Genomic DNA, 14,309 nt, shown 5'->3' on the forward strand with positions numbered 1-14,309 from the left:
TGGGTATACGGTGGGTATACACAAATTTGTATACTTAGAAGTCGTTATACGCTAACAGCCCTGGGAAAAAAGTAAGCATATGGTGTATATGTGCGTATGGCCCTGACTGCACTGCTGTTATTATTGTAATGTATTGTGCATGTGAATCTATACCATGTATTACGGTAGTTTCTCTATACAGAGAGAGTTGGCTCTAGAAGCGTCACAGTGTAACAGGAGAGTGAGTTCTCAATGTACACAGCAATAAAAGAGTCTGCAGTGAAATGGATGTCCATGTCGCTCCTCTGAACAGCTAAACATAACAGTGGCGACGAGGTGGATTTGTAATCCCCTATGCTTAGAAAGAGCAAGAAAATCTCTGTGGAGGAGGCAGAGAGAGTCACATGCTGAGCTTGTGGAGTAGGGTGACACAGAACAGACAGGAGGAGCACAACAGCCACGGAGGGAACAGCGGATCTGTTGATGGTCAGTGTGCATAATTAATTAAGTACTGTAAAAAAAAATAATAAAAAAAAAAAACAAAGAGAGAGAAGGACTAAATTACAAAGGAAATAAAAACAAGGAAAAGGAAAATGGCCACAATAGGACAAGTACCTGAGTTTGACAGTGCTAAAGAGGATTTTGATAACTATTTGGAGAGATTTGAGCGATGGACTGTAGCAAATTAAATTGATAGTGACAAAAAAGATAGTCACAAAAATGTGTTCCTGAGTGTTTTAGAACTTAACATTCCAGGAAATTACTAAAACCATTTCTGATAATTTCAAGCCCAAGCCACTTCTGATTGCAGAATGCTTCAGATTCTACCAACACAACCAAAGTCCTGGGGAAACGATATCAGATTACATTCTGCATTGAAACGTGTGGAGCGGAACGTGGTCATGTGTCTGTCAGTGGGGAGAGAGGAAGCGATAAGGACCATCACCTGGTGATTGCTGATATTAAACACCTGTGTCTTATTTCAGTGATGGCATAGACAGGCTTTAAAAGACCGCTGGAGCGACAGACCGGGAGAGAGAGTCTTTTAAGTTACTTGAACTGTTTAATCGAAGATGTGTGTGAAAAGTAAATGTCTGGCTGAAAAGCATAATTTTGAGTTATACAAGAAGAATAAAGAAAACCCACTTACTTGGACTGCAACTCCCGTTTTCCTTCCCACTGGAACCCCTCTACAAAACGTCTCACAAGTTCATTTGAATTTGGAACATTTCTAGATAATGCTCTGAGAGACAAATTTGTCCGTGTACTCGCAGGAGAAGTTTATCACAGAAGATTACTGTCTGAAAAGGACCTTGCTTTTAAGAAAGCCTGTGATGTTGCCCTCGCATTAGAATTAGCGCACAAGGACACCAAGGAGTTGGGTGCGCAGACAACCATAAAAGACACGAGTGTGCATAAGGTGCAGAATGTCTGTGGATGCAGAGAGAAATACAGAGGATGTGGAGGTTCTCGGTACAGTACCAAAAAAGAGGGCCAGCAGCAAACTTTTAACAGGCTTAAAAGCAAGGTGGAAGCGATCGTTAAGGCCCCTGCTCCAACAAATATCTTCTGAGGAACATTGGCTGGACAAAGTGCTATCATTACTTCAACAACATGGAGTAAAAGTGAAGAAATCTAAATGTGAATTCCTCTGTAACTCTGTGGAATACTTCGGATTTAGGATTGATGAAAAAGGGTTGCATCCAACTGAGAGCAAGGTGGAAGCGATCGTGAAGGCCCCTGCTCCAACAAATATCTCATAATTAAGATCTTTTTTGGGTCTTTTGAACTACTATGGAAAGTTTGTGGCAAATCATTGCACGTTGTTGCACCCACTTCACAGACTGTTGCAAGCCAATGTAAAGTGGCAATGGTCTCTAGTGTGCCCACGTTTTTAATGCCTGTAAATAGCACCTGTCATCCAGTAAGTGGCTAGCCCACTATGATCCCTAAGACTCGCCTGTAATGCCTCTCCCTATGCCGTTGGAGCAGTTATCAGTTATGATACCTTCGGGTGAGGAACATCCCAATGCATTTGCATCGAGGACTTTAACAGCAAGTCAGCAAAACTATGCACAGATTGAAAAAGAGGCCCTGAGCATAGTCTTTGGAGTCAAAAAGTTTCACAGGTATCTGCAAGTTCCATCTGCTGACTGATCATAAACCTCTTCTTGCTATCTTAGGTTCCAAGTCTGCCATCCCTACACTTGCTGCTCTCCACATGCAACGTTGGGCTTTGATTTTGTTTGCCTATGATTATGGCATAGAGTACAGACGCTCTTCTGATCACGCAAATGCGGATGCGTTGTCCAGATTACTATGTGTGAAAACCTCTACGGGGGGGACACTGTGTTTCAAGTTTCACACTTAGATTAATTGCCCATCATCGCAAAGGAAATCCCACAGAAATCAGGAGAAACCCTCTGCTATCAAAAGTGTTGGACCTAACTATGTCTGGATGGCCTAGTCATGTCACAGATGAACAATTGAAACCTTTCCTTGTTAGGAAAGACCAGCTTTCAACAGACCAGGGCTGCATCATGTGGGGTTCGAGAGTGATCACTCCTCCGAAGTACAGGGAAAGACTGCATGAGCTGCATGAGGGTCACACAGGTATAATAAGAATGAAAGCATTGGCGAGAGGATACCTCTGGTGGCCAGGGCTCGACCAAGACATCCAAAACTTCATAAGTGCACTCCATGCAAGTTGGGCAAAACCAACCCTGCAGCACTCCTCTTCATCCATGGTTCTGGGCGACAACACCCTGGGAGCACATTCACGTTGACTATGCAGAAATAGACAAGCAACACTTCTTAGTGATTGTGCATGTCCACTCAAAGTGGGTGGAAATTTTCCCCACTCGGCTGACCAATGCAGAGAAGACCACAAATCTCTTGCATTATCTCTGGGCTTCCTATGGATTTCCAAAAGAGCTGGTATCAGATAATGGACAGGAGTTCCTAAACAACAATGGTGTGCATCATGTTTTGTCACCTCCATATAATCCAGTCACAAACGGTCAAGCCAAGCGGGTGGTACAAACCTTCAAAAATGCATGGGAAAGGTTATGAGCATAGTCTGTAGCACCTCATCTGCGTCTGGCTTGTTTCCTCTTAACCTACAATAACACTCCCCATACAGTAACAGAATGAACACCTGCTGAACTATTTCTGAAAAGACAGATTTGTACCTGGCTCACACTGCTAAAGCAAGATACGTCTGTTGTAGTTGTCAAACACCAAATGCAGCAAAAGAGAGCTCATGACACACCTTCCAGGAAACTCAGATCATTTGAGGTTGGCCAGAAAGTGACAGTGCAGAACAGTCAACATTCAAATTCTTCCTGGGTTCCAGGAGTGATCTTGTTCAAACATGGACCTCTCTCATACCAAGTACAAGTCGGAGATCATAGTATGAAGGTAGATGTCGACCATTTACGGCTGCTATGGACAATACCATGGCAGATAACTTTGCTTCGGATGTGTGTGGCAAGGGCAATGCCAGTGTTACACAGTCACATGTTTCAGTGGATTCAGGGACAGCTCCTTGCCCTGGACGGAGATATCCACTTCACCAGAGAAAAGTCCCTAACAGACTAGATCTGTAGTTATGGACTGATTAGTGGTGATAGAGGCAAATTCAGTTCAAGTTAAGGAAGATGTAATGTATTGTGAATGTGAGTCTATACCATGTATTATGGTAGTTTATCTGTATGGAGAGGGTTGGCTCTAGAAGTGATGCAGTGTAACAGGTGTAACGAGTCAGAGGCAGACACAGAGTGAAGATCCATGTGCAGAGTTTAATAGCAATAGTAGTTAAACAGGCAGAGGTCAAAACCAGGTAAGCAGTCCAAACAAAGTAAACAAATCAAAGACGGTAAACAAAGGGGTAATCCAAGGGACAGACAATAATCAACGCAGGCAGTAGATAACGCTCAGAAATGCAAGACAACAGGTGAATTGGCAAGACTTCGCACTGAAGTGAAGTTTGAGCAGGGATATTATATACACAGAGAGTAGATGAATGAATTGCAATCAGGTGTGAGAGTCCATGGCGGGAAGAAGGAGGTTCTGGGAAATGTAGTCCGGTATGGGTTAATACTCAGGGGAAGGAGATCTTGGGTGAACATGTTGGGAAGATGTGACAACAGGAGAGAGAGTTCTGAACATACGTAGCAGTAAAAGAGTCTGCAGTGAAATAGATGTCCATGTCGTTCCTCTGAACAGCAAAACATAACAACTATATAATATATTTTAGCATGGCTGGAATGCTATATTCATCAACATCCATGATGATTTTTTATAATTATAATTGGCTATCTTTTATATCTTATTGCATGAAGATACAGTTTTAGGCTGAATATCAATTCCATTTTACTTCTTCAAGACACTGCTTTGATGCAGAAGACAACAGGAGACATTTAATTTGAATAATTCACTCAGATTAATTAAATGTCTCCTGATGTCTTCTCTAACAAAGCAGGGACAAACCTCACTTTTTAATTACAAAAATGTAAATTATAGTTGTATTTACGCTTGTAGATCTTTGTTCAGTATTTGTCACATATTCCCTGTGTTTTTGCTTAGACTTTTATTTTGAAAAGTTTAGTTTCATGTCATGTGATCCCTTGTGATGTGATTTCATGTTTTCCCTCCATGTTCATGTGTCTTGTTTTCATTGGTTTATTGTTTAATTATCTTGTTAGAGTTCTGTTTGTTCATTGGTTAACTTGTTTGTCTTGTTCTCCCATGTCTTGTATTTAAGCCCTCATGTTTTCCATTGTCCCTTGTCAAGTATTGAATGTAGATGGGAATGTAATTTTGTTGTCATGTCCATGTCCATGTCCATGTCCATGTCCATGTCCATGTCCATGTCCATGTCCATGTCCATGTCCATGTCCATTTCCATGTCCATGTTTTGTAGTCAGGGTTTTTGGATTTCACTTTTATAATAAACTGCACTTGGGTTCTCTACACTTTGTCATCATCATTGTCTTCTTCATTGCCATTGCCAGCAGCAGCGCCTCGTTACAGAATACTTGACCTACTATGAACCCAGCAGTTCAGCTCATATGGCTACGTCAGGGGAATCGTCCCCTGGAGGACTTCTGCGATTTGGCCAGCCAGGTGGATTTTAATGTGTTCACCCACAAGGACATTTTTAGGGTGGGACTGAGTAAGTCGATCTCCACTTTGATGCCTGGCAGTCGCATTTCCCTCAGCCTGGCTCAATATATCGACCTCGCCTTGCAAATCATTGGTTCCACATTCACTGTGGGGGAGGCAGATGCCGAGCCAGAGTGCCACGACATGGCCGCCGCCGAGCCAGAGTGCCACGACATGGCCGCCGCCGAGCCAGAGTTCCACGTCATGGCCATTGGCGTGCCTACGCCCACGCCTGCCATGGCCAACGAGCTAGAAGCCTTGTCCGTCCCAGAGCCAGCATTGCCAGCCTCGTCCATTCCAGAGCCAGAATTGTCAACAGGACCACAGAGGTCGTTCCCGAGTCTCCGCCCATGCCCACGACCACGGAGGTCGTTCCCGAGTCTCCGCCCATGCCCATGCCCACGGAGGTCATTCCCGAGTCTCCGCCCATGCCCACGGAGGTCGTTCCCGAGTCTCCGCCCATGCCCACGACCACGGAGGTCGTTCCCGAGTCTCCGCCCATGCCCACGACCACGGAGGTCGTTCCCGAGTCTCCGCCCATGCCCACGACCACGGAGGTCGTTCCCGAGTCTCCGCCCATGCCCACGACCACGGAGGTTGTTCCCGAGTCTCCGCCCATGCCCATGACCACGGAGGTCGTTCCCGAGTCTCCGCCCATGCCCACGACCACGGAGGTTGTTCCCGAGTCTCCGCCCATGCCCACGACCACAGAGATCGTTCCCGAGTCTCCGCCCATGCCCACGATCACGGAGGTCGTTCCCGAGTCTCATGCCATGTTCGCGACCACGGAGATCGTTCCCGAGTCTCCTCACATGCCCACGATCACGGAGGTCGTTCCCGAGTCTCTTGCCATGTTCGCGACCACGGAGATCGTTCCCAAGTCTCCTCACATGCCCACGACCACGGAGGTCGTTCCCGAGTCTCCTCCCATGCCCACGACCACAGAGGTCGTTTCCGAGTCTCTTCCCGTGTTCGCGACCACGGAGGTCGTTTCTTATTCATCCAGGACTCTTTGTCTCGAGCCTGCCACGGCTTCGCCCCTCGAGCCTGTCACGGTTCCACCTTCCACGGCTTCGCCCCTCGAGCCTGTCTCGACTCCACCTGCCACGGCTCCGCCCCAGAGCCTGCCACAGCTCCGCCCCCAGTGACTATTCTTCCTGCGGCTCCACCCGCTCCCCCAGAGACTCCTCCTACAGCGGCTCTGCCACCTGTCCCTGTCCTGTGGCCGCCTCCCAGGCCTCCTGACCCTGTCTCGGCCCTGCAGCTGCCTCCCAGGTCTCCTCGCCGTCCGCCTGATCTGCTATGGTCTCCCTGGTCTCCTGGCCGTCCGCCTGATCTGCTCTGGTGTCCTTGGTCTCCTGGCCATCTGCCTGATCTGCCCTGGTCTCCCTGGTCTCCTGGCCACCTGCCTGATCTGCTCTGGTCTACTTGGTCCTCCGAGCCTGCAGCGTCGCCCTGGCTCTCCATCCCTCTGGCTCCGCCTTGGTTCCAAGCCTCTCTGACTTTGCCTTGTTTCTCTGCTCCTTTTGTGCCCCCTGAACTACCTGTTTTCCCCCACACCCCATGGACAATTTGGGTTTTGTTTTTGGAGCATCTGGAATCCGCTCCTTAAAAGGGGGGCTCTGTCACGTATTCCCTGTGTATTTGCTTAGACTTTTATTTTGAAAAGTTTAGTCCCGGTTTTATGTCATGTGATCCCTTGTCATGTGATTTCATATTTTCCCTCCATGTTCATGGGTCTTGTTTTCATTGGTTTATTGTTTAATTATCTTGTTAGAATTCTGTTTGTTCATTGGTTAACTTGTTTGTCTTGTTCTCCCATGTCTTGTATTTAAGCCCTCATGTTTTCCATTGTCCCTTGTCTAGTATTGAATGTAGATGGGAATGTAACTTTGTCAAGTCATGTCATGTCAAGCCATAGTCAAGTCTAGTCCATGTTCATGTTTTGTAGTCAGGTTTTTTGGATTTCACTTTTATAATAAACTGCACTTGGGTTCTCTACACTTCGTCATTGTCTTCTTCATTGCCATTGCCAGCAGCAGCACCTTGTTACAGTATTACATGTCAGAGATGATGTTCAGTCACCCAAGAAAAAATATAATCACAGCTAAGAATAATATGTGTGATTTGACTGCTACTTTTTTCTAGTAGGTAATATCAGTAGTTAACATACAGTGTAATCTAGTCCAGTGGTTCTCATTTGGTTTTCCAACAGTACTCAGAATATCGTATAAAATAACATTTTGATGGCTGAGAACCACTGATTGACTCTGCTCACCAGTCAGCTTTCTGGCACAACAGTTGATACTAAGCTCAAGGCCATCTACACAGTAGCTTAATTTTCTCACAATTTCAAATTTTGCTTGACCTCATAATGACCACTGTGAGAAGTTTTCAGATGTCTATTTTTAAACTATAAACTAATTTCCTTGTTTTTGTTATTTATTTAATTAGACTTTGAAAGATTTTGTAATTTAAAAAAAATGCCTGAAGTCGGTTTTCCTTAGTCTCAATCAACAAATCCATCAGTGTTTTAAAAAAATTAAAAAAATAATGCATTTTTCTAAATGGTTTGGAGGGATATCACAGTGGTTTCCTGTTTCTTGTGAAAAATGTTACTCCAGAAATAAAACATGATGTATATCACAGTTTCATCACCTATCCACACATACTCTTGCAAAACAGTGGCAATCATGAGAGAGAAGGAGTGAGTCAGGGTTGTATTGCAGAAAAAGAGGAACTACTGATGTGAAAAGGAGATATTTCACACCCATTCCTATCAAACACCATCACAATGTCACAGTGATGGATCTGTGTAGCCTTCTCTTCATCTTCCTGTTGATGAAACTCTCAGGTGAGACAAACAAGGTTCCTTATGGTTAACAAATATTAATTACTGGTGCACTTGTATCAATGTCGTGTGAAATATTAATACTTTCCCCACTGTACATAGATACTACTAAGATCATCTAAATTTTGGTGTTATATAGTGTGCATGTACCATTGTGTGATTGTTGATTGAACGTACAGCAAATATGCAAAACCAAACATACAGTGGCATCCTAAAGAGAACACTAATGAAAATGCTTCCATTTTTGCATTTAAAAAATGAGAATTTTATTACAAATTATATTATCAGTAATTAACGGTTGGAAAAATGTCAGAATACTTTTAATTTAAGAACAGCATGCACTCAAGTTTGCATGATCTCCATAAAAACAGACTCCATAAACCTGATGATACATGTTATCCTGCATGATTTAATAATAATACAAAGAGCATCTTGTGTGCAAGGAAATCTGACCTTAACATTTAACATTAAACAATAACATAAAATTCGCTTACATTCTAGAAATTGTGTAGAATCTTAAATATTTCTAATGAACTGTCTGTTATAATTTCTTTGTTAATATTTATTTATTTTTTTATTTATTTTTTTTAAGGTACTCAAGATGTCACCACGGTCAGAAAAATATCTGTTCAGAGAGGAAAATCTATCACAATTCCTTGTTTATATAGACAGGAATATACATATTCATACAAGTACTTGGGGGCTGGATACTCTTGGCATTTTAGTAATTATATAGAGACATCTGACCATCGATATAATCATAAAACAGTTTTCATCTCTGATGACACATCACACAACGTCTTTACTGTACACATGAATAATATTCAAGAGTCTGGTCATTACTGGTGTGCTGTCGATATTCCTTATGGTTGGGACAAACGGGTAGGATTTTTCTTGGAAGTCACAGAAGGTGAGACTCTCATACAGTTTTTTTTTTTTTTGTGTGTGTGTTTTTTATTTATTTTAAATTTTTTTATAGTTCCTTGATAGTCTCCTGCATGTGTTGACTTTCCCCCAATTGTATTACATTCTTATTGTAAAAACATTCAACCCACCAAAATTTAAAACTTAAAGGGAAAGTAATTTACTCCACTTTGTGTTCTCACACACCTGTATGTCTTTCTTTCCTCCATGGAACACAAAAGGAGATGTTAGTCTGTTAGCCTCAGTCTCCATTCACTTTCATTGCATCTTTTTCAGTACAATGAAAGTGAATTGTGACTGTGGCAAACATTCTTCCTTACATCTCCTTTTGTGTTCCATGGAGGAAAGAAAGTGATACAGGTTTGAAAGAACATGAGAGTGAGTAAAAGCTGAGAGAATTTTCAGTTTTAGGTGATTAAGTTTAATTGCTGCCTCAAATTGTTAAGTAAAATCAAGCTGGTTCCATACTGTAATTAAAACATGCAGTTATACATTCATTGCACATATTCAAACAATTTGAATTTATCTTTCTGATGAAAAAAATTTAGTTGAGACTTTCTTGAAAAATTATTTGATAACATTTTACAGGAAAGTCGGGTCGCGATTGCTGAGGTTTATCAATTTGTGGTCATACCTGCCCGTGACCCAAGTGGAATCCCAGATACCATACCTCCACCTGTCCAATTGCGCATTTCTTTGGGTTTGCTGTGACAACCACTAGTCGCAGCGACCTCAGAACCGCCCTCAGATGCTGCATATTCCGCTGTAAATCATTACCGTAAATAATGATATCATCCATATAAGCAGCGGCACAAGCAGTGTGTGGTCTGAGGACTCGGTCTATAAGACGCTGAAATGTAGCCGGGGCCCCAGATAAACCGAATGGAAGGGTCACAAATTGGTGTAATCCAAACGGTGTGGAAAAGGCCGTTTTTCACGGGCCATCGGCATTAAGGGGATCTGCCAATATGCCTTTGTCAAATCCAATGTCGAATAAAAGCGAGCCGAGCCCAACCGATCGAGCAGTTCGTCAATACCGCGTTGACTTTTCTATAATTCACACAGAACTGGACAGAGTTGAACTATTTTGCTTTTCTTTTTTTTTAAAAGAAAAGGTGCAACGAGTCTAAATAAATGTTTAGATTTAAACATTTAAACAATTTTGTGGTAATCAACATTATGCCACAAATACTGTCAAATAAGCTTTACTATTTACTAGTTATTATTGAAACTGGAACATTCCTATAACTAATGTTAATGAATACAGCCTGACTGTAAAGTGTTACCACATTGGTTAATGTTGATTTCAACTTATTCAAATATATGTTTAAACTTTAAAGTGGTAAGTTAATATTAGTTCATATATTTTCATAAATGTACATTAACCAAGATTAATAAATGCTGTAAAAAATGTTGTTCATTGTCAGTTCTTGATACCTAATGCATTTACTAATGTTAACAAATAGAACCAAGCAAGTTTTACCATTGTTTGCAACCAGATACTTAAATGGAGATAAAGATGCTGTTAAAATTATGAAAGACTTTTTTATTACTATTACTTGTGACTTTATTATTATTAAGTGAGAGGCTATTTGTCATTTTCAATGCAATTTCCAGGCCCTCCCAGACTTCAACTGGACAATCAGAGGCTAACAATTTCTGAGAATGGTAGCGTTACCATCAGATTCTCTCATCATGGGTTTACTCAAGGTAATATAAAATGGTGTAAGTTGGGAGAGCACTGCATGGAAGAGAAATATGGAACCTTGAATGGAGCCTCTGTTTCGATCAGAAATGATCAGGAATACATTATTGTTACCATGAGCAACCTGAAGAAGGAGAGCACAGGATGGTACTCGTGCTCAGTTGGGGACCTACAGATGCCTGTTCATATTACTTTAGAACAGAAAAATACTCTATCAACTCTATCTACCACAACGCCACACATGATAGTAACAAACACCGTTCGGATGAGGTAACTCACTTTTGTATATGGGTAGCTGACGCATAACATTTGAAGTATTCAGGCCATTATTCAGAGGCTGAATGTTTGGCTCTGTTCTGCATTTTAGGACTGCCATGATTATTGAAGTCTTCCTGCTCATGATAATTTATGGAGCTTTTAAACTATTCAAAGTATACAGAGAAAGTGAGTAAATTGTTTAATTCTGTGATACTAATCTGGTCTGTGTATTTCTTGGGTATAAAAGATGTGAAATCAAACCCATTTATTGAATTATTTTAGGATGCTTAAAATCTACAAATCAAGCAGCAGAGGAAAGTCACTACGTAATAATGCACAGGAAACGATCATCACATGTAAGTTCAGAAACATTGCATCATTTTTTAGGTTAATGATTACACAATGATTCAGCATAAGTATTGCACTAATTTAATGAGAAGAACTGTTTTGCACTACAGCCAAGAAACAATGCAAATTCAAATAAATCATGAAAATATATTTGACGTATTTAAAGAAAACATTCACATTGGTCCTTTTAAAATTCCAGTCAATAATGAAAAGTCTATTTCTCATTTCTGTATCCAACATCGAATTACAGTCACATGGCTGTGCAGCTACTGTTGAAAGAGCATATGAAAATATGGCTGGACTCAAAAGAAACACTGAGGTAAATCAACTTTCCCCTTTGCATTTTAAACTATAGTAAAATGCAACAACTGAATAATATTGCAATAGTTCAGTTGGTGTGTTCATCACTTGTGCAGTGTTAACTGATCAGTGTGTGAGTGTGTTCAATATAAAATCAATAAAAGTCAAGGGAAAGTCACCACCATGATAGAATAAGTGTATGTGTGTGTGAGTGCATAACATGTGTATTTTCTGTGGCACATTACAGTCACATTGCTGTGCTACTGGTGAAAGAACATACGCAAATACAGTTGGACTCGAACGAAACATCAAGGTATGAACTTGCAGGACTGACCTTTCTCCTTTACCTTTATAACTACCGTTGGAATATTGGAACAGAGCTAGCATTCCCCACTTTTGTTGTTTGAACTAATCTTCCTATTTGCATGTTACAGCTACCTGCTTCTGGTAATAAATTCACCTGCCCTTCTGTGGTCAAGAACAGTGATCTATAAAATATGGTAAATATGCTGGTTGTTACTTTTCAGAAGATCCACAACACAGCAAAATTGAATTGAATTGATTCTCTGTGTTGTTTGCTGATCGATTTTTTTTTTTCCCCTAGCCCCTGATAAAATATGTGAATGTTGTGGCGACATGATAACAGGTCTCTATCTATTCTTTTTTACTTATCTTCCACTGGGCATAAATACAGTTGTTACATCATCAAATCAGATACTATTCAAGAATGAGAGATCATTTAATTGAGCAATCTGTATCTATTGCTCAACACATTTCCACTTATATTCCACTATAATGTGCATATTTTTTAATATTGTATGTCCAAAAAGAAGAAGTATAAGTGTTGGTCCCGTTTTTGGTACAATTGAAACATTAACGTATCCGTATATATAAGTCAGGCATATGAGGGATCATTTGAAAGCTTAGAATCTGACCTTTTCAGAGATAACCATCACTTCTGCATTTATGTTACTTAAAAAAAGGCCTAAAAGCATTTGTGTTGAAAATTAGTTTGAGAAAACAAACCTACGAATGGCTTACTTATAGTTGTTTCTTCAAATTAAGTTGGGATAGTAGAAAGAATTTTAACACTAAATAAGTTACATACTTCAGCTTTAATCTTCAGCACCAAATTTGAAAAATGAACAAATAAACTACAAAAACACACATTATGATAAGGATGTGATATTTGACAGCCCACATTGACCTGTTGTTGGTGTTAAAACAAAACCTTTAAAGCAAAAATGACCAAAAATGTGTTTTTCTAAACCTTAATGATTTGAGGTGTCACTTCTATGTTTATCTCATTGTAGCAGTCCACCATCCCAATCACCAGTCTTTTAACTGAGCTTTTGTCACTGAAGTGCTGTTTTAAATAGACTGTATGTAGACAGAAATATTGTATTTATGTTTATTTTTTTATGAATGATACCAACATTTGAACTTGAACTGAGGTACTAGATGCTATATGCAATGTGTTATGACCCCTTTATGTATCAGAAATGCTCTACTCATGCATTTCCAGTTATTGCAATGAGGTGAATTAGTTAGTACATTTTTTGTGTTGTACTAAATATTAGTAAATATTAAACATGAAAACACAGCTGTTGATATTACTGAAAATTAGAAGTCCTCATGTTAGCTATAGAGCTAACATGAGGACTTAATCACAAACTAAGAAATTGTGGTGGTTTTGCATTGTTTAACACGTTTTAGGCATCATCTGTTTTGTACGTTTCATTGTGAATAGCTTTGATTATACTTTCAGTTTTGCTATTTATCTCCACTCTATAAATCTGATTTAATGTAATCTGTAAGAGGGGCTGAAATTTTGTGCTATTAATGATGTGAATAAATTGATTTGTGTCAACACAGCAGAATAAAACAGCTGAATATATCGTGAACTTTGGACTGCTGAGTGGATATGAATGCATAAAACAAAGTAAAAATGATTGCTGAAAAAAAGAGAAAAAAAAATCAGCCCCCTTCATCTGCATGTGAGGAGGCCTACTGTACATTTACCCTAATTTCTGTGGCAGAACATGTAATTACAGAGTCATTCCTCAAGAGGGCCTCAAAGATGTTTACTTTGAGTGACAGAGTGTTGTATGTGTAAACGAATTTGTGTGTTTGTGGGGGGGTTGGCAGGTTTAAGTGGGGTTTTATTTTTAGGTTACAAACTGGTAATTACAAGGGTATTATGCTATAAATGTGGTTTATGAGGACATTTCTAGTGTCCCCATAATTTAAATCACTTAAAAAACATTTTTTTGAAAATGTAAAAATGCAGAAAGCTTTTTGTGAGGGTTAGGTTTAGGGGTAGGGTTAGGGGATATAATCTATAGTTCGTACAGTATAAAAATCATTATGTCTATGGAGAGTCCTCATAAGGATAGCCGCACCAACGCGCGTGTCTGTCTGTGTGTGTGTGTGTGTGTGTGTGTGTGTGTGTGTGTGTGTGTGTGTGTGTGTGTGTGTGTGTGTGTGTGTGTGTGTGCGTGCATTTATATTGGGAGAAGTTTAAACTGCTTTAAACTGACATGACCAAAACATATACTCTGAAACAAAACACTTAGTAATTGGGGATAACTAATGAAAAATGTACTGTGGTTCACACAGTACTTCGTAAGTAATAGTTGGAAGACACTGAGCTTTCCAAGAAGGAGAAATGCTACTATCTATCTATCTACACTGGGGTAAAAAATGGAAAGCAGATCTACTGAATAGGTAACACTTTATTCTGATGGTCCCAAATAGATATTTAACTGACTATAAGTG

At 40.4% G+C, this 14,309-nt stretch overlaps 1 protein-coding gene across 1 annotated transcript; it reads left to right on the forward strand.

Moving 5' to 3' along the window:
- The first annotated feature begins 7,929 nt into the window (after positions 1-7,929).
- si:ch1073-59l16.1 (uncharacterized) lies at positions 7,930-13,679 on the forward strand. The gene is made up of 9 exons (XM_051682321.1): positions 7,930-7,999; positions 8,589-8,906; positions 10,538-10,895; positions 10,993-11,069; positions 11,166-11,239; positions 11,482-11,550; positions 11,779-11,844; positions 11,966-12,031; positions 12,136-13,679. The coding sequence occupies exons 1-8, from the start codon at positions 7,951-7,953 to the stop codon at positions 12,023-12,025; spliced, it is 1,071 nt and encodes a 356-aa protein (XP_051538281.1). The 5' UTR covers positions 7,930-7,950; the 3' UTR covers positions 12,026-12,031; positions 12,136-13,679.
- The last annotated feature ends 630 nt before the right edge of the window (positions 13,680-14,309 follow it).

The sequence above is a fragment of the Myxocyprinus asiaticus genome, chromosome 41 (genome assembly GCF_019703515.2).
Source record: "Myxocyprinus asiaticus isolate MX2 ecotype Aquarium Trade chromosome 41, UBuf_Myxa_2, whole genome shotgun sequence".
In the NCBI taxonomy this organism is placed as follows: Eukaryota; Metazoa; Chordata; class Actinopteri; order Cypriniformes; family Catostomidae; genus Myxocyprinus; species Myxocyprinus asiaticus.

What these genes read in the sequence shown, in the direction of transcription:
- si:ch1073-59l16.1 (XM_051682321.1), top strand. Translation starts at nt 7,951, where the DNA reads ATGGATCTGTGTAGCCTTCTCTTCATCTTCCTGTTGATGAAACTCTCA. An exon ending in CCTGTTGATGAAACTCTCAG is followed by an intron (nt 8,000 to 8,588) that starts GTGAGACAAACA and finishes ATTTTTTTTAAG; the next exon opens with GTACTCAAGATGTCACCACG. An exon ending in TTTCTTGGAAGTCACAGAAG is followed by an intron (nt 8,907 to 10,537) that starts GTGAGACTCTCA and finishes TGCAATTTCCAG; the next exon opens with GCCCTCCCAGACTTCAACTG.